The sequence below is a fragment of the Cimex lectularius genome, unplaced genomic scaffold, assembly GCF_000648675.2.
Source record: "Cimex lectularius strain Harlan isolate CLEC.00 unplaced genomic scaffold, Clec_2.1 scaffold35, whole genome shotgun sequence".
In the NCBI taxonomy this organism is placed as follows: Eukaryota; Metazoa; Arthropoda; class Insecta; order Hemiptera; family Cimicidae; genus Cimex; species Cimex lectularius.
Window position 1 is genome coordinate 810,540 of NW_019392746.1, and position 22,894 is coordinate 833,433.

General features: G+C 31.4%; 2 protein-coding genes across 12 annotated transcripts in view; one reads left to right on the forward strand and one right to left on the reverse strand.

Annotated features, from left to right (window-relative positions):
- LOC106669293 (golgin subfamily B member 1-like) overlaps positions 1-8,651 on the reverse strand; it is a 37,702-nt gene extending 29,051 nt beyond the window's left edge. For 9 of the 10 annotated variants that reach the window (XM_024227168.1, XM_024227167.1, XM_014398655.2 and 6 more), the window contains exons 1-11: positions 8,487-8,651; positions 2,767-2,809; positions 2,599-2,664; positions 2,369-2,494; positions 2,249-2,302; positions 2,109-2,180; positions 1,984-2,034; positions 1,851-1,907; positions 1,715-1,753; positions 1,602-1,658; positions 1,469-1,534 (exon numbers count right to left, since the gene is read on the reverse strand). In XM_024227168.1, the coding sequence (XP_024082936.1) occupies positions 1,469-1,534; positions 1,602-1,658; positions 1,715-1,753; positions 1,851-1,907; positions 1,984-2,034; positions 2,109-2,180; positions 2,249-2,302; positions 2,369-2,494; positions 2,599-2,664; positions 2,767-2,805 (627 nt within the window). In that variant the 5' untranslated portion in view covers positions 2,806-2,809; positions 8,487-8,651. The remainder of the gene's footprint in view (positions 1-1,468; positions 1,535-1,601; positions 1,659-1,714; positions 1,754-1,850; positions 1,908-1,983; positions 2,035-2,108; positions 2,181-2,248; positions 2,303-2,368; positions 2,495-2,598; positions 2,665-2,766; positions 2,810-8,486) is intronic. The other variant, XM_024227166.1, reaches the window with a different exon arrangement.
- A 397-nt stretch (positions 8,652-9,048) lies between these two features.
- LOC106669317 (mitoferrin-1) lies at positions 9,049-22,844 on the forward strand. Of its 2 annotated transcripts, XR_001340917.2 has the most exons (7): positions 9,049-9,563; positions 17,816-18,026; positions 19,613-19,669; positions 19,729-20,033; positions 20,099-20,295; positions 20,706-20,834; positions 21,217-22,844. XR_001340917.2 is itself a non-coding variant. In XM_014398717.2 (6 exons), the coding sequence occupies exons 1-6, from the start codon at positions 9,447-9,449 to the stop codon at positions 21,311-21,313; spliced, it is 984 nt and encodes a 327-aa protein (XP_014254203.1). In that variant the 5' UTR covers positions 9,051-9,446; the 3' UTR covers positions 21,314-22,844. The 2 variants fall into 2 exon arrangements, 1 of the variants encoding a protein (XP_014254203.1); XM_014398717.2 differs by lacking the exon at positions 20,706-20,834 and having other exon boundaries at positions 9,051-9,563.
- The last annotated feature ends 50 nt before the right edge of the window (positions 22,845-22,894 follow it).

A 22,894-nucleotide genomic window follows, 5' to 3' on the forward strand; every position in this document is an offset into this window, starting at 1 on the left:
TGGTTATTGACAGGAAGAACTTTGTGGAGTTTCACACCAAAGCCGAGTCGAGAGGAAATCACCAACATATTGAAACGTATGTATTTGCACTGATAGCTTCAACAAATGAAATGATAAGCCAAACGGTACAGTTCAACTTGCTACTTCAAGTGGATTTGACAAGGCATTTTTTAAAATCTAGCTTAGAAACCTCATAACAAGTGACAAAACAAAACAAAATAAACACTCTTTGTATGTTTTATACTAGTTTCCTATAGAATCAATCCTCTTGAGTCAATGGGAACAATAATTAAGCTCATAATCCACAAAACAAGTACGGGAGACACAATCCAAAGAAAAAATTGCTTTAGACATATTTTACACATTTACCCACCTTTGTGCAAGAATTAGTCTCTTTTCACACAGTCTTTATTTGTGATAACTCATCTAATCTGCTCCACAGAAAAAAGCCACCACAAAATAAGTGAGATAAATACAAAAATATAATTTCCTTTATATTTATACTCATTTTCTGAAAAAGGGACCTTAATTCAAAGAATTAAGCTCATAAATCTCAAAATAAGCAAGGTAAATGAAAAAAAAAAAAACAAAAAAAAAAACATATTTCTCTACTTATTTTCTATAGAATCAACCCTTCTGAGGATTAAGACAAAATTGTAAGAAAAAAAATAAGAAGAACAAAATTGTATCAATAAATAAGGATTGTTGAACCTCTGACAAGATAAAAACTCCTCTGAAATCGACTGATTGCTGAGCTAATTTGCTGTAGCTTCAATATGAAAGCATCTCAATACTTGCATGGTACATCTTTCATGTGTAATCGCTCCAAATGGATCTTCACTGAGTCTGAAATTGGAGAGAGCATTCGCACATTATTTCACAGCCAGTAACTCCATTCAGTGAATGAGCTGTGTTACGCTGCTGTTCTGCTTGTTTAAAAAATAAATAAATAAAAATAACTGCACCCATAATTATTTGGGTTTTTCAATTCTTGGTACAGAATGTTTTTTAATTTTGAGTCAGATTTTAGAATGGCTGCAACAAGTTTTGATAGTTTGTATACAGAGGCTGACCTTTAAAAAAGTGTACTGGTCTAATGAAGATGTCAGGTTTATTAGATTTCAGAATTGTCATTGATGTGGGTTTTTCAAGCAACACTGCTCTGCTTTGGCAGTTGGGGAGATCATGGATAACCAGGTTTAGATATGACAAAATAAAGATAAGACCCTAAGATCATACTGCTGAAAGAGTGAGTCTGGTGTAAAAAACATATAAGATACGAAGAAATGTTGGCTTGTTAATAGTTAAATTAGACGAGTGTGCAGTGTGACTAATCACATAGACATTTTGCCCCCCCTCCCCTTTGGATAGAAAAACCTTTCATCAGTGATTATGTTAAATATACAAATTGACTTTTCTTCTATTGACTTATCTACTTTTTTTTTTTAGCAGTAATTTTTTAACTTGCCATTTCATTTCCTTGCATTTCAACAGGATTATCACTAATTTTTAAATCTTCATCCGGCATGGTACTCTTAAAATAAAAAATATAAAAAAAAGTTAAATTTTGAGTTAAAAATTACTACTATTAAAGTACATACTAAAGTTGTGAGCATTTCTTGAGGCAATTGATGACACTTTCCACCATTTTCTTCACCCTAAAATTATTTTACATTATTTAATGTAATATAAGTAATAATATAATAAAACTTACCTCTTTGATTTCACTAATTATTTTTTCTTCCTCAGAATTCTTATAAAATAAAACAAAACAAATAAAATAAAACAAATAGTAACTTGACAATTTGGCAAACAACAATAACACAGATTTATTACGGTGTACTACATACATTTTCATTAATATGGGATTCATCAGGGAAGGAATCTCGAGTTCGAAGTAAGGTATTCTAAAATATATTATATTAGAAAATGCACTAAAATAATTAATAAAAAAGAAAACAAATTGATTACAGCATTACTCACATCTTCTATTCCAAGTGAAAATCGTAAACTGTTCTCTGAAGATTTGGATTCCTAAAACGAATAAATTGTCTAATTTAATTAATTATAATTAAGCATTAGGTAGCAATAAGCCACATCACACATACACATCCAATTGTTTTAATCAATGTTTCTTCACATGGATTGCTTGTAATAGAATTTTTTTGTGATTGACAATTCTAAAAAAATAAAATACATTTAAAAATAGTTATAAATGTTTATAGAAAATTTTAATGTTAATACACACAAGTGTTGTTTCTCCCAAAGAGAACTGGAAGCTTATATCTGTAAATTCTGATATCTGGACAGAAAAACATGAAATTTTTTATTGGTCAATAAATACATAAATATCAATATGAGCAGGTACCCCTTTAGAAACTTCTTGCAGCGTTTCACTACTCGTATTTGCTGGCAGTGACAGTCGTAAACTTCCAAAAGAATAGTCTGACTGTTGTTTCTCTTTCTGAGTTTCTTCTTGAACATCAGTTATATTCTTAAAAAATTGATTAATTAATTAAAAAATATAAATAAATAATAATAACAAGTCAAGCTGATGATTCAACAAACAAGCTTTACTGTTACAAAAATTAAACTTACCTGCAATTTTTCATCTTGAGTTTCGATATGTGAAGATTCTCTTGAATCTTCATTTTTAACTGCAATCTGAAAATTCAATACATTATAACAAAAATAATGCATCACAATAATTACAATGAAAATGTATTGATGTAAACAATAAAAAAATAAAAAATAAATAAAAGTTACCTTTTCCGGAGAAAGCGATTCTTCTAGTTGAGGATCCATTTTTCTGCAACAAGAATAAATATGCTAAAACTAATTTTACTGATAAGGTTTATTTCCTTAAAATGGAAAATATAAAGATAATTTTATTTCATTATTAATGAGCATTTTGTTTCCGATCATCTTCTGATTGGCCAATCCCACCTTGGTTTGTCAGTTAAAAGTGACCACTGTCACCATCTATAAAAGGACACAACTCACACCACTGAAGATGGTGAAATGCTGAAATGTGTCTTGAGACAACAAGCCAGTGCTTCAGATGAGCAGATCATTCAAAAACATATCAACAAAACACCTTTCAAGCCATCAATTGTTTTTTACGACTTTAGCAAGAAAGGATGATTTATGAATGAAATGAAATGAGGCCTTATTGGTAAGTACATTATCAAACATTTGTGCAGTTGGCTGGCATACTTGATTTTGGCTTCGGTAAGTTGCCATCTTGTATAATGCTAATTTTGATTGAAACATATAGCAAGACTATAGAAGATGGAGTGTTACAGACAGAAGACGAAATTATTTCTCTTAAGTGGTTATATAATTTATTTCTTACTTTTGAAGAACTGCAAGGAAAACTTTTTGTGCGGGATGACAGGATAAATATGCAGATTGATCATCTCCAATCGGACAACAGTCAAAACCATTGAGTATAGGCAGACAAAGCAAATAAGTTTTCTTTTCTTTTTTAAATTACGGGTAACTTGTATATTTTTGACTTTTTAAAATATTTTTTGTATAACCTTTTTTAAAAATGTATATGGAATCGTTGAAGTTTAGAGAAACACTGACTACAGTTGAAGATGGGTTTTGGTCTGCGAGTCGGTGAACTCTTGTTGACTGAACTCTACTGGCTCTGTGCCGATTCAAGATGAGAACTCTGACTTAATTAGTTTAAAAATGTTTTTTATTATATAAACAAATCAGGATAGTCACATCCTCCCAAAACAATTAATTATTACAAGCAGGACATCTTTCTTAAATTGAAAATATTAAAGCAAAGGGATTTATTTTTGGTTTGGTAAAAAGGATAACATGGCAATATTGATCATCACAGTTAAATCAAGTTGAGATCAGACCAGAGAAAAGAGATACATCCACTGCTATAGCTGCTCTCTTTTACTGTATAGTACAATCGATTAGGTTTCATGGTCCAATTGACCAAATAGATTCTTTTTAATTAATCTTCAAGTAAGATATTGGCTGAGATAAAAAAGTCAGCGTCACAAACGGGATTCGAATCCACAACCTTCGCTGCTCTACCACTTGAGCTATCGTGACTTCGATCTACTCGGACACAAACTTCCCACCTCAACCCCACCTTTTGAATTTTCCATCCATTTTATTCTCGGTGACAAATGAAATGGCCACAGAGAGCTTTAGTGAAGAATACTTCATTTGCTTATTAAATCGATTAGGATTCGTGGTCCGATTGACCAAATAAATTCTTTTCAATTAATTAATCCTTAAGTAAGGTTATCCAGAAATCATGAGATGCGGTCCTCTGGTCCAGACCGCATCTCACGATTTCTGAATAATTATCGATTAATGGTCACTAATCACCACACATTTAAGTAAGGTATTGGTTGAGATAAAAAAGTCAGCGCTACAAGCGGGATTCGAACCCACGACCTTCGGCTAAATACACCGCTGCTATATCACTTGAGCTATCGTGACTTCGATCCACTCAGAAACAATTATTGTATTATTAAAAATAACAATTTATATAAAAATGTAACTGCATCAATAAAATAATATCTAATTGACATGAACCATGTTGGGATTTGAATAATCATATTAAGCTGCATACACGGCCAACAAAGAGGTTTGTTGGTTTCGTTGGCACAGAATTGCTTAGTGTGTACAGGAGACAAATCAGAGCCAATTAAGCAGTTGTCCTTAATTAATAATAAATTTTGTTAAAACAAAAAATGGTGTTATAATATATATAACATTATATAATGTATAACATTATTTTTGAAATTATATATTGTACTTTGTGCACTAAACAAAGCAAATAAAAACTTTATTATTATTAATACACATAGAAAGAAATAAAACCTCAAAATTAAGAGTTTTATGACAACAATGCAAACATTCTTTTACTGTCTTTTTTCATTTTTATCTCTTTCCACTAAACAGTTGTTTTATTAAAAACTGGTCATTTTTGGGTTAGTCAGCCAATGGGATTATAAATTTTCTATTTTATAAAGTTGGTCGAGGCCGCTTCACCTTTGTAAAATAGAAAACGACATTTTTCTTGAAATTTGAAATCGAAACTTTAACCCCCCCCCCAGATTATTTCTGCATTATTATATAATGTAACATTTTAAATGTTCCCTATGACTCCAACACCACCCTCCAGGACCTCAAAATCTTTTTGTAAATATTAATTCCCACAAAATTTTCCAGGTTCCAAGACAACTCTCCTCACCCCAACCCTTTAGACCAATCCTGTCCAGCGCAAACCATACCTATAATCCCATCTGAACTAGAACTAAAGCAGAGATAGCCCATAGGATCTCCTTGCCAGGGACTAGACATTGAATAAAGTTTGGAGAGCAACAAAGGTTAACTAACTACTGCATTACATAACATTATAATGTACAGATGGTAATAAATATTACTGAAAAAATAAATGCAAACAAATAAAAGATATTATACAAACAAAAGACAGATCGTAGCTCTGTTTACACGCTACATCATGTAGGGCCGATTTTCAGAAATTGAATCCCCTCGGTTCAAACTTTTGGATCTATTCTTACATTTCATTCTGATTCGAAAAAACATACATTTTGCTGTTTACAAGTTATTTCCTACTTGATACAAGTACATAAGTCTGATTTATGGTTTCAGCAAGTTGTAGCCAGTAAACTGGGCATTAGAGATAATCACGTTTAATGTGGCATTAGATATAATTCTCAATATAAAATAATGTACTGATTTGCTAAATAGCTACTGGCCAATTTTAACACCATTAAGGTTTTTTAAGTTATGTTATCATATATCAAACCATAAGCAATTTAATCGCAACAAGATTTTTTTTAAGCCAACACTTTATTAGCTTGACTAGCAGAAGCATATGGACAAAATAAACCCACACCCCTTTAATTTATTTTAATGTATTTAGGTTTATTCTTATTTTGCATACCAAAAATAGGTTTGGTTGTAAAAATAAGACATTTAACAAGAAAATAAACATTTTCTACCTAATGTAAGGAAAAAATCATTGAGTAGAGAATAAAAAAATCAGAAAATTCAAAAACAAATAAGAACGTTTTTGTCCCCTTTAATACCGACTATTTCCATCTCTGGCAACAATCATGTCCTCACTGTAGTTACCACACCAGGATTATCCGCACCGCCGCTCTGGGACTATAACTGTGTACATCATGATCACCAACGCAGTGACCGTTAGTGCCAGATTCGGGCGTGGAAACGCCTTTGCATTCCCTTGAAAATATTGCTGGTAAAATCCTGAGGGTCTTTCCTATTCATCAAGAACAACCTTTTCCAACTCTTCTAGGGTGTTAGGACTGGGTTTCATCTTCGTACCTGTTGCTTAAGTTTGCCCCAAATGTGTTCGATTGGGTCCAAATCTGGACCTCGGGCTGGCCAAACCAAACACTCATTCCAACCTTATACAGGTAGTCATCCACAATATGTGCTCCAAGGGGCCTGGCATTAACAAAATCGATGTGGGGGGCAAATGGCACTATATGTTCTTCGGTAATGTCTTGTACCTCTGTCACCTGAAGTACCATACGGTATGGGGCGAAGCTTTCTCACGAGCATCTCATTATGAAATTACGCCCATCTGAAGATTTGAGGCCAATCTCACCTTATCTGTAAAGAGAACTCATCCGCAATCTTCCAATGTTCAATTCACATGTTCCCCTTCCTAACTGAAACCTGGCCAATTTCTAAGCTGTGGTAAGAAGTCCACAAGCCAGGTGCCATGCCCGTGAGATTATTTTCATTGAGCCTTCTTCTTGTTCTGGAGGAAATAGAAACATTCGAACTTGTCTTATCAGATATTTGATCTCATTTCTCATAATGCTGTGGTTTCATAGAACCTGATGATGAAGGAATCTATTGTCTCTCTCGTCTGTAAACATAGGTCGACCCTTCTAGTGTGAAACCCTGTTTCTCTGAAGTGCCAAAAAACCCTTCCTATTGTAGATTGAAATACACTCAGTCTCCTGGCGGTTTTGCACTGACTGTTGCCATTAAGAAAGGTTTAAAAGTAAGTATAATACCAAATGAAATCAACGAAGGGAAAATATTAATGGAAAGTAATCTTTAGGGAGATTAATCAATAAAAAAGTAAAAGCATTATTTACTGTTTATTTTGACTACGATAGCTCCTGATTACCTGCAACTAATGTAGAAAGATAAAGGATTAATTATATTTGTCTATTCAAAAGTTTACTTGTCAACAGATAGAAACTTTCAGGGCAAAACAAACGCCTCATTTATGCACCACTGCTACTATCAATCTGGATGTACGGAATTGTAGTTTTCTACCAATCCAATCTCCACAAATCCAGTCACTTCAGTACAAAATCCTTCGAACCATTGCCCGAGCACCCTACTCGGATCAAATTACTACCCAGACAGATTTTCAAAAATTTAGTTTCTTTTTGCTGCTCTCAGATCAAGTTGACGTTTACCTTATGGTAATCAAATTGTTGAATTGTAAATACTTTGTACTATTTTTAAAAGATCTCAAGCACTTTATGAAAATTATTTTAAATATATGTGTAAAGTTGGGACTAGATAAAACCTTTTTTCCCCAGTATAGAATTGACACAATTTGTGATCTCCCATTGGTCTTTTTGTCTGAACAGAATGTACAATGGTCGTGCAGGCACATATTCCGGGTCTTTTTCTTTCTTTTTTTTATTGGATTTAGGGATAGCAAAATGGAATAATCTACTTTTTGTGCAAATCAATACAAAAGTAAACAATGCATTATTTACTGTTTATTTTGCTGCAATAGCTCGTAATTACCTGTAACTAATGTAGAGATAATGAATTTAATTTTACATTAATTAAATAGAGAGATGATTAAATTTGTCCATCGGTGTAGTCCACATAAAAAGGAACAAATCTTCACAATTCAGTGAGATTCATTTGAGAGTGAATTTTATATAATAAAGAAACAGGTCCTATTACTAAAAAAAAGACATTTTTGCTAAATTCAAACTTTTTTAAAATTAGTTAATGTATGTGTAATGAAATAAATTGTTATGGAATATTGTTGTAACACTCAAATTACTCCATTCTGTTGTAACAATGCTAATGATACAAAAAATGTTTTGTACATCAAATAGACGGTTCATGCTGTATGCATTATGACATAAACAACTGAGCTTGAATAGCTGAATAGTTCACATAAAAATGGACAGAGCATCATCAATAAGAGAAACGTTTTACGTTTCTTTTACTCCAGTTAGAAGTATAGGTAACTGATTGTTGCCATGCAGCTTACAGCAAGTTGCAACTTGCTGCATACTGCAATGGCATTACGCTACACGTTCCCGTAACAATTTTCAACGATGGTAAAAAGAAATGTTTAATTTTATTAATACACGAGGGAGTTCGAAATTGAAGAGAGATAAGATCCAAACTGGTAAATTTATTATGATAACAGGTGTCACACTTAAAACAAAAAACGAAATTACCTCAAAAGTTAAAGCCTCCGGGTTGATAATGATGACAAACCCGTTCCAAACGTCTGGATTTTTAATACATTGCTAAATCGACTGGGGAAACCACGGCCATAAGAGCACGGGATCGTTGAGCCCTGAGTAGCGGGTACGGAGTGCGCGCTACCGTTGAACGTTAACTTCAAAAGTTAGGGAAGAATCGATTCTGTCACAGCCTCTGGATGAAAGGATGAAACTCGGTTTTATTATTAAAACTTTTTTCTCGTTAAGAATGTTTTTTTATTTAGTTTTTTTTATATAGTTGATTGATTGCGATACCAAATAAACTTGTTGTTGTTTTTAATGTGTTATGTGTGTTTAGAAATGTAGTTGGAATGTTGCTTTTTAATTGATGTTTTAAATTCAGTTTAAAAGAGAGTTAAACGTGCTTTTTATCTGTTTCTTATCGAATAATTTGACAAGGAAGTCGTATCGGTCACGTTTTAAGGAGAAAGAAAGTAAACAAATCTTGGAATGCGGGGAGTGAAGAGAGAGAAATGAATGTGATGTAATCTCGTGGCTGACGGTTGAAACACTCGCCCGTAGTGTCTACCGTGCAGTGTGGCGTGTGCTGCTTCAGCAAAACACGGAGACCGTCAGAAGCAGAGACCGTCCTTTATGAGATTACCAATGTTGATTTTCTGCCTTTTTGCCAGACCGTCACCGTGCAGAGTAGGTTCCCGGACGTAGTGACGATCGTGCCTCGAAGATCCGAAGAAAGCCTCCGTGTTTTAAAGTAATATCAGTGCCGACCGCGGTCCGGGGTAAAACGAATGGTATGTAACCGTAGGTCAGTTGTTCCACTTTTCGTTTAGCCTCCCGGACCTGTTATTCACGTTGTTGACCGGACAACGTGAGTTTTTACATCCAAATTCTCAGTACAGTAGTGCAAAATCAATTTGTCGAAATCGTGCCAGGTGACGGATCCGCCGTATTATGAACTTTGAAGACTATGAAACGTTACCGACGACCAACGTTACCAGCCACATGATGGCTGGTGCTGTGGCAGGGATTTTGGAACATTCAGTCATGTACCCTCTGGATTCCGTCAAGGTGAGTCTGGGAAATTTCTAAAAATATTTTGACAACGGGTTGGAAAGTTTTCTGGATAATACCCAACGGAGGGACCCCACCGGTCACTCTTTCCCACCCTGTAAAGTCGTTTTGAGGTTATCTTCTGATATCATTTTGAAATGCAACTATTTTCATTTTTCCTAAGACTGACATCCGGTGAATCTGTTCTGAAAAAATTTTTTGAAGAAGGCGACACGCTTTTCCAAGGAGAGGCACGCTTTTTTGATATATTTTGGCCCGCCGTCGGCAATGGTTTTGACAATTTTTTTACAATGACCTCCCACTTTTACCCCTCGAATTATCATCTGCACAACCGAAGCCCAATTTTCTTTTTTTAAAACGCTTGCCCGAAAATCCTCATTAAAAAACCCCTCGAATTATTAATATATTGAACCCCTAAACATAGAAAACAGCTTAGTAAGTTATTAAAATTTCTCAAAAGGAAACAACCAATTTATTCTAATTTAAACTGCACTGATTAAAACGTTCATCCCTAACGAAATGAAAAATCCAGTTCCTATACAATAACATTTATGGAAATAAGTTACATAAATAACAACAACAATAAAAATAAAATCTTAGATCATCATTCTTCAAACGTTAAAAATAGAACATACATGCATACATGTACGTCTTTACATCACATTGCAATTGGAAAAGATAAATCTACACATTTCATAGCCAATAGCAAGGAAGGCATGTCAACTGCAAGTGTATAATTTTTTTTAAATTTAAATTTTTGCCTACTGGAAAAACTTCCTGTATAAAGATATACAGTGAATTGTACTAATTTGTCTAATATTAGCTTCCATTATATGTACTTTTTCTTAAGAAAATATGATTATACAATAAGACAATTGTGCGCTATAATGACAGCTTAGTGCGCTGTAATAAATTTATCAAAAAGAAATAACCAATATGTTCTAATTTAAACTGCACTGAGAAAAACGTTCGTCCTTAATTGAAAGGAAAATCCAGTCATACACAATAATATTTATGGAAATATCTTATATAAATAATCAAAATAATAAAAATAAAGTCAGATCTTTCCCTCTCAATTGTTACAAATAGAACATACAATCTCATATGCATGTACATCTTTATGTCACATTCCAGTTCGAAAAGATTAATCTACACTTTTCCTGGTCAGTGGCAAGGAAGACGTGAACTGTGAGCGTATTTTTTTTTGTATATTTAAATTTTTTCCTAAATAAAGATGTATAGTGAATTGTACTAATTTACTAATATTATCTTGCATTATATATCGTTTTTCTAACAAGAATATGAGAATAATATATACAACAAGAAACTCTAAACATACAAAACAGCTTGGTAAGATAACAAATTTTATCAACAGGAAAAAAACCAATCCTGTACAATAATGTATATGGGAATAAATAACATAACATAAACAATAATTAAAGTCTTAGATCATATCCTTTGAAGTGTTAAAAATAGAACAGACATCTCATATGCATCTATCTTTACGTCACATTGCAGTTGGAAAAGATAAATTGACACATTTCTTGGTCAATGTCAAGAAAGGCATCTCACCTGCAAGTTAATCATTTTTTCTATCTTTAATTTTTTACCAACTGGAAAAACTACATGCATACAGTGAATTGTCTAATATTATCTTGTATGATATGTAGTATTTCTAACAAGAATAATAATATACAATAAAATACTCTAAACATACAAAACATCTTAATAAACTATAAAAATTTTATCGATAGAAAAAAGACTAAATTGTTCTTATTTAAACTGCACTGATTAAAACATTCATCCCTAACGGAAAGAAAAATTCAATCCTATGTAATAATGTTTATGGAAATAACTTACATAAATAACAAAAACTATAAAAATAAAGTATTAGATCTTTTCCTTTCAAATGTTAAAAATAGAACATACAAAATCATATGCATGTACTTCTTTACATCACATTGCAGTTGGAAAAGGTAAATCTACACTTTTCTTGGTCAAAGGCAAGGAATACATGTCAACTGCAACAATCCAATTCTTTTATTAACGAGTCTAAAAATTATGGCACAAAATAGATTTGGGCCTATGAGTCATTCCGAGGATCCTTTTTAGCAGGTGTATCTGCTGCCTCGTTTTCTGAAATTATTTTATGACTTGGGACCCCATCATCTGCCTACTTGTAGGTCCGATTTTTTAAATTAATTAATTAATTTATTTTTAGGGCTTTAGCCAGTTCCAGACAAGTTTTGAGTCGATCTCTTAAAGCTTGGAGACCTTTTAGAGTTGCTCGGTTATCTGAAAGCATTATTATTGTTGCACCCTTGGAATATTTATTATTTATTTTGTGTGCTGTGTTATCCATATTTCAATGGATGGCAGTTTGGCTTAAAACAAACTTGGTTGTGGTGGGCCCGAGGGAAATGTGCTCATAGTTTAGGCTCCTTTATGCCCATACCCATATATACCACTCATCTTCAACCCATAATAATAATATATTTTTTCCCTTAAAATGCAATATTTACAAAATTTGTGATACTTTGGCATAAACTTTTTCTCATCAGCGTAAATTAAAATTAGAAAATTGGTGGGGAATTAAAACTAAGTTTTCCCTGGGGTAAAACTGTTTATGAACATTTATAGTTCATTAGCACTGACTAGTCAACACAAATATAAACAATTCAACATATATGTCCACAAACTATATAAAATATACTACAAATGAATAAAATTAGAAGGTACAGCTCTTTTTCCCCTTCTTCTGGTTCACTGGTGACCAAATTCTCCCTTTCTTCCATTATGACCCAAAAGATCTGTTATGTAATTGACTCTTCTTTATTTCTAAACCTCAAAAAGTGTGGGGTTAGCACTTTCTGGGTTTTTTTGCTTATTAGTTTAGGTGTTAATACTCCTTTCCAAAGAGGCTGTACTGTTTCTGAGTTAATGCTATGCTGTCATAAAGGACAGACTTTGATATTTCTGCTTCTTCATGGCAGAGTCTCTCTGTTTTCCCATTTTTTTGGTGGTTATTAAATGGTTAATGGCCTTTTCCTAAATTAATATAAAGGCCTTTCCTCAATTTTTGCCTACTGGGAGAGGAGTAGATTTTTGTTTACCTGGTTAGATGTTGAGGAATTTCTTTAATTTTTTTTTTGTGGTGGTCATTTCTCTCTCCATCTCTTTCTTCTGCATTTAGCATGCTTTGGGGCAAATTTCCTGTATGGATCCAACGGGTGTGAGGGCTGCTCTAGTTTTGTTATTTTATCTTGTTTACAGCTCTTTTAGTTTTGCTCTAAAAATAAAAACTTTGATGTAAAAATAAAATTATTAAAAGAGCTAGCTCTTCCTTAAAAACTTCAGAAAATAAAATTGTCATGTCTATGGCAGTCAATATGTTGTACAAACACAAATTTTATTTACATATTTAAACAACCTTCAAAAACAGATTTTTTACTGTGCGTGGATGAATAGAAAATTTATCAATAAAAACATAAATTGAGGAAATTCTTGTTGTGATGATGTGTTTGTAGTACACCTTTGTTCTTCAGCCAATTAAAAAAAAAAAAAAATAATAATAATAATAATTTTGGCTTATTGGTGGCCTTTCAAAGACCAGACATGAAAATGTGCATGCAATATTGTGTATGTGCATGTGTATATGAACATTTATATTATTGTAAATAACATAATTTTTGCTTGTTGCATTTTAATTGCATTATAAAATTTAAAAAATGCTTAATATGATCTATGAATGTATGTACAGTGAACTGTATAAGATTGACAATCATGGGAATGAAAAGAACATAAATTTTTTTTCTAGGCAAGAGTAAATAGAAAATATGACAAATTGTCATTGACAATGTGTAGTTAAGAAAATATAAATCTAGTCTTGATGTTTTTATGACATGTACCAACCTTGCCAAGGTGTTTTTTTCTGTTACCATAGCTGATTTCCTTTGAACAAGATAAAATTTATGGAACCTAAATAAAATTAGTATTTCAATAATATGTATAAAATGAAAACAAATGCATTAAGTTCTGATAACTTGGCAATGAGTAACAATGGAAATTATAAATCTACAAACTTGGTGGTATGTGTCATATCCTTCGAGAAATGACTTTTTGTTTAATTAGTACTCTGTAAAATGTGAGATTTATCCTTGTTATGAGCGGGAGATCAACCTATTATTTGGTCGTTTTCGATGATTTTGGTCTTCCTATCTTTGCTGGGTTGGTCTGTCAGACCGCATTTTGGTATTTCACCATTGTGTCAGTCAACAGATTGCTTATTATTCAATAAGTAGACCAAAATGATTTTTAACAACCAAGTATAATGTTTAAATAAGTAGATACAATTACAATTAAAATAGATGTTCAAAGGATGTAGTATATTACACACCACAAAATTACAACATTTAAATACAATTTCAGCTATATAATATATATAGCTATATTAACAGAGCTGTTGATCAAATGTGGTGCAAGTGATGTTGATTCTTATTTTCATGTTTACTTGAATTGTCCTTGAAGAGGCATGTTCCTCAATTAGCTCCACAATACTTTTTTTAATTTTGATTTGCCATATTTAAACAACTTTTCAACTACTTTCTTAACAAGGGTTTGCTTTTAAAACATTAATAACATAAAATTATATGTTATATAAACCAGGTTAAATTTTTTTTCTGAAGAAATTCTGTTCCCGTCATTTTTTTACTGTTCTTTTTAGGATGAAAGTAGTTATTAATATGTATAGGTACAGTAATTGCATCGAAAGTACAAATAGTGAACAAAGTTTTAATAAATTTTATGTTTGGTTTTGCAATTAAATTATTCTTATTTCCATCAAGTTTGATCTTTGTTGTTAAATTGTTATAAAAGTGTTAATTTTTTAAAAATATCATGTAAACACCTTTAACGTTTAAAGTTTTGAAATAGACAACAAGAAAATAGATAGGTTAAAGTTCCATGGTGTTATAAATAATTAAATTATCAAACTATAATTTATAACGCCATTGTTTTATCTTACACTTTATGTGAATGGCTTATGAATAATGGAATAGCTAACAGTTGATAAAAAGTTTTCAAATTATTACTATTGTTGGCAAATTGATTAGACCTGATGAAATGCAAATGTTTAAATAATATACTCGCAGACTAAAAAAGGCATTTATTTCAAACTATATGTATGTACTTTTATTGTTATACTAATTACAAAATTCTTATTTTAATGTAAACCAAATTAATTGAGTTCAGAAATTCATGAGTTTTAATTTAAAAAAGATTAATTATGATGGTTTGAAAGAAAATTCACCAAAATACTGGAAAATCATTTAGTGGTAGATTAAAATTTAACTAGCAGTATATTACCTGGTTTTGCTCTTAGTAACGTGATAAATTTATTTTATCACTAAAAGATTTCTGGTGTTTTGGTGATCTTTCTTTCAAACCATCAAATTAGATATTTTTTCTTAAAATCCACGAATTTCTAATCTCGTTTAATTTTGTTTATAATAAAATATGTAATTAAAGTAATACATACGTATAGTTTGAAATAAAACAAAATATGAGTGTGTGGTTTTTTTGTCTTCGAGATTATTTTAAAATATTTTTTTGTGATCCATTTTAAGTTAAAAATTTACTCAGTGCAGTGCTGTTTTATTTTTTAAAATTTATTGTTGTATTGTAAATGTAATGTACCATTATTGATGGTACTTGTTATGTCAGCGGGCAAAAAATATTTATAGACAACCTTTTGGGTTACTTCCAACTTTATATTTAATGAAAGGTGAAAACTCAGGTGACATGTATTGTCTGTTAGAAAAGAAAGGAATTTACTAATAAACCTTGGTCACAATGTAACTGATCTGTCCCTAAGCCCTTTATTAATCAATTGGGAAAGATGCAACTGTCTTTAGAAACGGACAGTTAATTTTAGAAAAAAAACCCGGTTAGCTTTGTTTGGTATTTCCAGTTCATGTTCACCTTCCCAATTTTAGAATGGTAATCGTTCAGGGAGTGATTAAACAAAATTGCTATTATCTAAGAGAAATCTTGACATTACCGTTAATAGCGATTTGATGTAGTTAACTGCAAGATAAGAGTATTGAAAATAGAACAATAAGTGATAAACTTTTTTGATAAGTTTTAAATTTAATTTACCTTAGTTTTATTTTAATTCTTTAAATTTATTTATTTTTTATTTTAGTGTTATTATTTTTTTTATTTGTAGCCTATACATGTTAGTACAAATTACAAATGTGATTACAGTACTTTATTTCACACAGTCACAGCACTAACACTTATGACACTCAGTGATTAAGGGGCAAGGAAGTCTCGAGGCCATCATCAATTTAGGCAACAAGGCAGGGTCTTGGGATGGGCATGTGTAGAGAGTACTCTAGCAGTAAAGTTAGGATGGTGTGAAACTTTTTGAATCGGGAATGGATCAAAATTCACTCATGGAATCAATTCGTTAATAAAGGGAATATTGAGGTTGGTGTAGACAGTGAGGTTAGTGACATAGTAAGCAACTTTGAGGATTTGTCTGAGGACTTTTGATTGGAAGGATTGGATACACTGGACTTGGATGGCTTAGAAGAACCTCACAGTTCCACTCTGTAGTCTTGTACAAGTACAAGGTTAGTTTAATGATGACATTTTAGGCAGATTTCGGTCCTAAAAGTCTTTGTAATTGTCCAAATCTTCAAATTATCTTATAAGTCTTGTGTGGGCATTGCTGCACGTCAATCTGCTGTGTGCTAGGTATAGTCCTAGATATTTGACTTAGGTGGAAGTTGGTATCTCTTGTTGATGTACATGTTTGTTTTCCAAGAACTTGTTGCCACACCTCACTCTGAAGCAGTGGTCTGTTAGGTAGGATTTCAGGATAATTAATTAAAATAATTAAGTTTGTAGTATAATTTTTTCACAATATCAATAATTAAAAAGTGATCAAATTCATAGTTTATTGTTTGGTAAATACACAGGTGAAGATGCAATTGTGCAATCTTTTAATATTTGCTACAGGCATGAAAGAACTTCCTTGATTCCCATCCCCCACTTTGGCTTGGCAATTACCACGATCTGAAGTACAGCCACAAAACACTTAGTTAAACAAAATCTACACATGGGTGTTGTAGCATTGTCGCATTTATTCTCATTTGATAGAGCAAAGAGAGCTTGAAGAAAGGCATTAGTAGGGGTAAGGTGCTAGAGTCTCCTCTCATTCTCCTTCATACACATTCTTTAAAAATAAATATATTGTCAATTGGTGGCAGGGGTAAAAACACCCATCATTCCCTGAATTTTGTGGCAGCATAATTACAGTATCCTCGAACAAGGCGGCAGGCATAAAATATTCTACATTATACGATTGCTCACAGTAGTGAAAAAACAATGCTACATCGTATTTTTTTTCCATTGCTATTGTTTGTAAATGTTAATTTCAAAAATTACTAATTTTACACTATAACATTCGATTGAACAACTGACAACTAAATATAAAAAAAAAATTATGTTACTATTATAAAATATTGAATTTTGAAAGAATAATAAAAAGTTATATATATTTTAAAAATTGTGTTATTTGTATTCAACAAATTGTGAGGTTTTTGTATTTACAATCTTTTTCTTTTTTCTTTTCTATTCTTGTTGCCTAAGTGATTCCATGATACAGGAGGGCTTAACATCCAGTTGCCTGAGGGGACAAACTACTTTGTAATACATTTCTGTTATTATGGTCCATTAAAAAGCCTAGGCATTTGAACCCAGAACCATATATGAGTGAACGCCCTAACCACTTTGCCACCTTGGTCCCCAACTTGCTTGTTATTTATTATGGTTTAACTTATAGATTAAACAAAATCTGAATTGTTCAAGAACCTTGATTAAAACAATTGAAACATCATGAAGGGATTTAAAAAAAAACAACATTAACAATTTCTGTACTTATTTTTTTTCTTTGATTAATTTTATAAAAACTTAACATATATGCACATTATTGTAGATACACATTTTGAAAAATATATCTTACTAACTGCTCAAGACAGTTGATAATCATTTGGCAGCTTAATACAAGATATAAAAAATTATCAGATTTAAATTTTTTAAGACTTATTATCTTTATCATTATTACTAAAATAATTTACAAATTTTACATCAAATAGTGGACTATATAACTTATTTTCATTTTATTGAAGGTAACAATTTTAAAATAGTACAAGTTTATCATTTCTTTTTCTTAATTTGTATAGACGAGAATGCAGAGTTTGACAATTAATCGTGACAGGAGCATAATGTCTGCCATGACTCGGATGATGCAGGAGGGGCTTTTCAGACCGATCAAGGGAATACATGTCGTCGTGATGGGTGCAGGACCTGCGCATGCCCTGTACTTTTCTAGTTACGAATACTTAAAGGAAACTTTTATATCTAAGTTTAAAATGAACAACCAAGTGGCATACGGTAAGTTTCCTTAACCTTAAAAAAAAAAATAAAAAAAAATAACGTGATATAAACAGAAAATAGTGTGTAATAATATGATGGTTAGTATTTATCATTAATTCGCTGTTGGAAGCGTGTGTGATGCAATGTTGGATTTCAATTGATAGCCTTAAATTGTATATTTCCTCTTTTACCAGCTTGTCAAGGTTATTTGCATTCTGAAACTTGAAAATAATGTGTATGTAAAATAAATCAAAATTTCGATATTCCAAGTTCAAAATTTTAAAAATTTACCGCAGTTTGTTTACTATTTTTACGCATGAAATAACATTGATTTTAGACCAGTCGATAACAAAAATAATTACTCCAATATTGTTCTTTCACACACACTTTATTCAGGTGTAGAACAGTAATTATACTTGCAAATGTGAATCCTGACACACCTGGGTTTAAAGTTTTGAATACCAAAAATGGCAAAAAAAAAAATTTTTCCAGTTCAAGCTAAAAATTACAGATGAGAGTTCATAAAAGAATTCAATATTTATTTATTAATTCAATTACTACAATATATTAATAATAATGTTATTACTATAAGATATTATTGTTTCCCCCTCAGATGAAAAACAAATTGATACATTAATTTATCTGATCATTTGTAGTAACAACGACAAATGCTCTTGATAAATTAACTGCAAAAACAGTGTCTCTAGTGTTATTAGCTAGCTAGAAATTTAAACCTAGGGGGGGGGCATATACTGATGCGATATTGTGCAAGCAGAGGTTGAAATCGCAATGAAAGGAGCTGTCATTTGACTCTATGGATCAATGTGCAACCTGTTTACACTACGAGCGATACCATACAATTCCAATGTAATTGCAAATCATTCTGTGTTTCACGGTTGAGCTTTTTTTGTGTTATCTCTATAAAATAGATGTTGATGTGTTAATTATTGTCCCAACATTCACATGAAGAGATTATAATATTATATTATACTAAAAAGTACATCCTTTCATGATGGTCAGCGTGATATCATGCTCTTCGTTCCCCAAGTGAGGTACTGAAATTGTGATATCACACTCTACTCTCTTCATTTGTAAATTCATAGAATCCGTGTGCTGTTGTTATTTTTAGTGGTAAAAACATAACGCTGGTTACTTTTTTAAGCACACTCTTTGATGTGTTCAAAGTTCAGTCTAAAAATTAAGAGACTAAACGCAATATCATGCTTGCATTTCCTGAGTAGAGCAAGGGGTTAGTGTGATGGCATGCTCTCAGTACCTCACTGGGGGAAGTAAGAGCACATCATGCTCACAGTACTGAATGGGTTGTAATTTTGCCAGTCTATAACCTAGAGTGTTGTTCCATCAGGTGCAAGTGTTTAATTTAATCCTTTCGGCAATTGTCTTTTTTTTTTCCATTTTGAAATTTTATGAATAAATTCCTGATCCTATGGGTGTTTTCATAATTTACATCGAAGGCAGTGTAAACACTGTGTTACATACAAGTAATTTTATATGTATGTTAATATTATTTTTGTTGTATGTGATAGGTAAAATAAAAATTTTATGATAATGTTTGTAATTTTAATGAATATTCTTAATTGTAGGTGCTGCTGGGATGATATCGACAATATTACATGACGGTTTAATGACACCTAGTGATGGTAACTGATCAGTGAACTTGTCAGATATTTTATTTTTAACATATTAAATTTTATTTCAGCCATTAAACAAAGATTACAAATGTATGATAGTCCTTACAGAGGGATGTTTGATTGTATAAGGAAGGTTTATGCGTCTGAAGGAATTGGTGCATTTTATCGCTCTTATACAACACAACTTTCAATGAATGTACCATTTCAAAGTATACATTTTATGATCTACGAATTGTTGCAATCGATATCAAACCCTAATCGGGATTATAACCCGAAAGCACATATGATGTCAGGTGCATTGGCTGGCGGCATCGCAGCAGCCATAACAACACCCCTGGATGTATGCAAAACCCTTCTCAATACTCAATCAGAGGTATGAATCAATTGATTATTAATATAGAAAAGTAATTTATTTTTTCATATAAAATTTTCTCTCAGGGTAAAATGGAAGTAAGGGGGTTGTTAAATGCAATTAGGACGATTTATTCTGTCAGTGGTCCTCTAGGATTTTTTAAAGGTGTCAACGCAAGAGTTCTTTACCAAATGCCTTCCACAGCCATTTGCTGGTCAACATATGAATGTGCGAAGTATATACTCATACCAAGGAAAAAGGATGACTATGATTCAAAACCAAGGTGAAAAAGAAGCTTCGTTTTATTACACATATTATGTTACTTTTATTACACATATGCCATTAATATTGCATGTGAGTTATTGTACCAAAGTATGTATGATAAAAAAAATTTATATTGTGAAGGAAAGATGTGGGAGTTGGATATTAAGAAAAGAATTTAAAATTTTGTCCAAAGAAATATTTTCTGTTTTGTATTAAAATATTTATTTTTTTAAATGTGCATACTGTTGTATTTTTTACATTGAAAAAACATCCTTTCATTTCGTTATTTTTGTTGTTTAAATTGTGGTTTCAATCTGTTAAATAAAAAATACCAAAAAGTCACAGTCATAGCACATGCAGTAAATGTTGGAGAATTATTTAGAAAAGTGTAATATAATTGTCTAGCATTCCTACGTTTTCTTCCCTCAGGAGGTAAAACATTTGTTGAAGTTTGAAAAACACGACACAGTAAATATCAGGCCGAGTGATATCCAGTCATGGTCTCTTGAAGCTGGATATGGCGTACCAATTAAATGAAGCTATTTTTATGTGTAATTAGTGAGTTTTGTTTTTATTTTTTACTTTCTATTTAGATTTATTTTGTCAGTTATTTTTTTATTAACATTTTCCCATTTTCAACTAGTTGAATTATATTGTTTCAATAAAAAACTGGCGTAAGTTTCCTTTGCAAATGTTTACTTTGAAGTTTCATCATTGTTTTCTCTGTGAAATTTGTTTTATGACATGTCACACAAGAATACACTTGTACACATACAGTAATTTCACATGAAGAACTCTGGTATGCAGAGTTTTCAAGGTTTTATAAAATATTGTTGGCAGTCATTCTATACTAACATTTATACTTGATCAAAAACATAAATGAAATTATTTTTGTAATCAGCTATTGCAATGTGAATTTAAATATTGTCAAATGTTTTAGGGAGCTTCCTTCGCTAAGTCCTGGCCTTTATGCAGTACCATCGGTTGTTGCTTTTTCACCATCAGACCCAACTCTACTAGAAGTAACGCGTAGCTAAGAAAAATAACACACCAACGCACCCTTGGAGAGAAAAAAGATTCTAATAAAAACAAAAAAAGCATACATGTATTTACTGAAAGTGGCTTTAGTAAGAGAAAAGTTTAAGTAATGGTAATGTGTTATAGATCCAATACTACTCGGTTGAAGATTTAGGATTTGTTCTTAAAGAATGGTTTTTCTTATGAGCTAAATCTCTCTAACTGAAACATCCAAAAAGTTGATCCTGCGACATGCTCTTTTTCATCAAATTGTTATGGCAAATGTATATTTTTGACCCAAATTTGTAAATAATGTCATGCCTCCATAAATAAATTAAGAAGAAAAATTTTAATATTGTCTGTATATTTTTGTAGGAAACTGACTTATAGCTATCAGTTTTAAACGTAATTGACCATTTCCATTTTATTTAAATTGTTACAGCATTGATGTTGTTTCGGAGAAATTTGCTCTTATATAATAATGTGCATTTCTACTCTGCAAAGGGGAAAATACTCTTTACAATTATTTCAATGTTTCAAATCTACCTTAGAAACGGCAATATTACAAATTGTTATTTGTAATCTAAATTCAACATTTTGTTAAGTTTTAAAACTTCAAATTTTTTTGTTATATTTTTTTGTATTATAAAAAAAAGATTTACAGGTAGTTGTTAATCTGTAATTAAGTTACCATGAGTGTAATTAACGGAAGGAGAGATATGTTATGGATATGAAAAGCTCTACTTTAGCTCACAGTAGTCGTATAGAAAAAGTATACACTTGTGATGGGCAAGAAACATTACTGATTAAAATATTGTAAAAAATATTATTAAATACAAATTTTAAGAAAAAATGTAGTATAACTTAAGTTCAAAAGTTTACTCTTTCTCATTTGTTTAAAAATTAAATAAGAAAGAAATCTCAAGGTGGTGGCAATGTCTATTGGAGAGCGAACGCTTTCATATGATATCCAGAGTAAAGGAATGGGCGTCGTTTCATTCCTGTACTAATTTTGTTTATCCGCCACGCTCATCACCATCAACAACTATTATAATAAAAAGTTTTTGTCTGTGATAAATAATTATTGTTAATTTATTTTTTTAGAAAAAAACGTATAAAAATGTTTATATAATGATGTTCACTTTAAGATGGAGTAATGTCATTTTTAAACGTGGAAATTTGCTGGTTAAACCCCCATATTTTTTACCGTTTAAAAATGACTTAAGTTATAGTACAGTGTATCCGATTTATTTCCAGTTCTTTGGCAGTTGATTTGTCAGCAAGTGTATACACTGTTTAAAAAAAGTTCACTATTGAGATATGGAAGTTTATTTTAATTTTCCCTTCTAAGTTGGTTTTTTTGTTGGAAATGATGGACAAATTGGTGCAAAATTACACATTCAAATTTAAGAATCTGCCGATGAACTGGTATTTTAAAATAAATAAAAAGGAATTTTACAAGCACATTTGTTTAATTTAGACAACTAGTAGTATGTATTAAAGAAAAACCTTTAAAAAGTTTAAATAAATAAAATAACCAAAATGTTATATATAAAAAAAAAAAAAAAAAAAAAATGAAAACTTCTATTGTTAACTATGGA

What these genes read in the sequence shown, in the direction of transcription:
- LOC106669317 (XM_014398717.2), top strand. Translation starts at nt 9,447, where the DNA reads ATGAACTTTGAAGACTATGAAACGTTACCGACGACCAACGTTACCAGC. An exon ending in GAACAACCAAGTGGCATACG is followed by an intron (nt 18,027 to 19,612) that starts GTAAGTTTCCTT and finishes TCTTAATTGTAG; the next exon opens with GTGCTGCTGGGATGATATCG. An exon ending in GACTATGATTCAAAACCAAG is followed by an intron (nt 20,296 to 21,216) that starts GTGAAAAAGAAG and finishes CAAATGTTTTAG; the next exon opens with GGAGCTTCCTTCGCTAAGTC.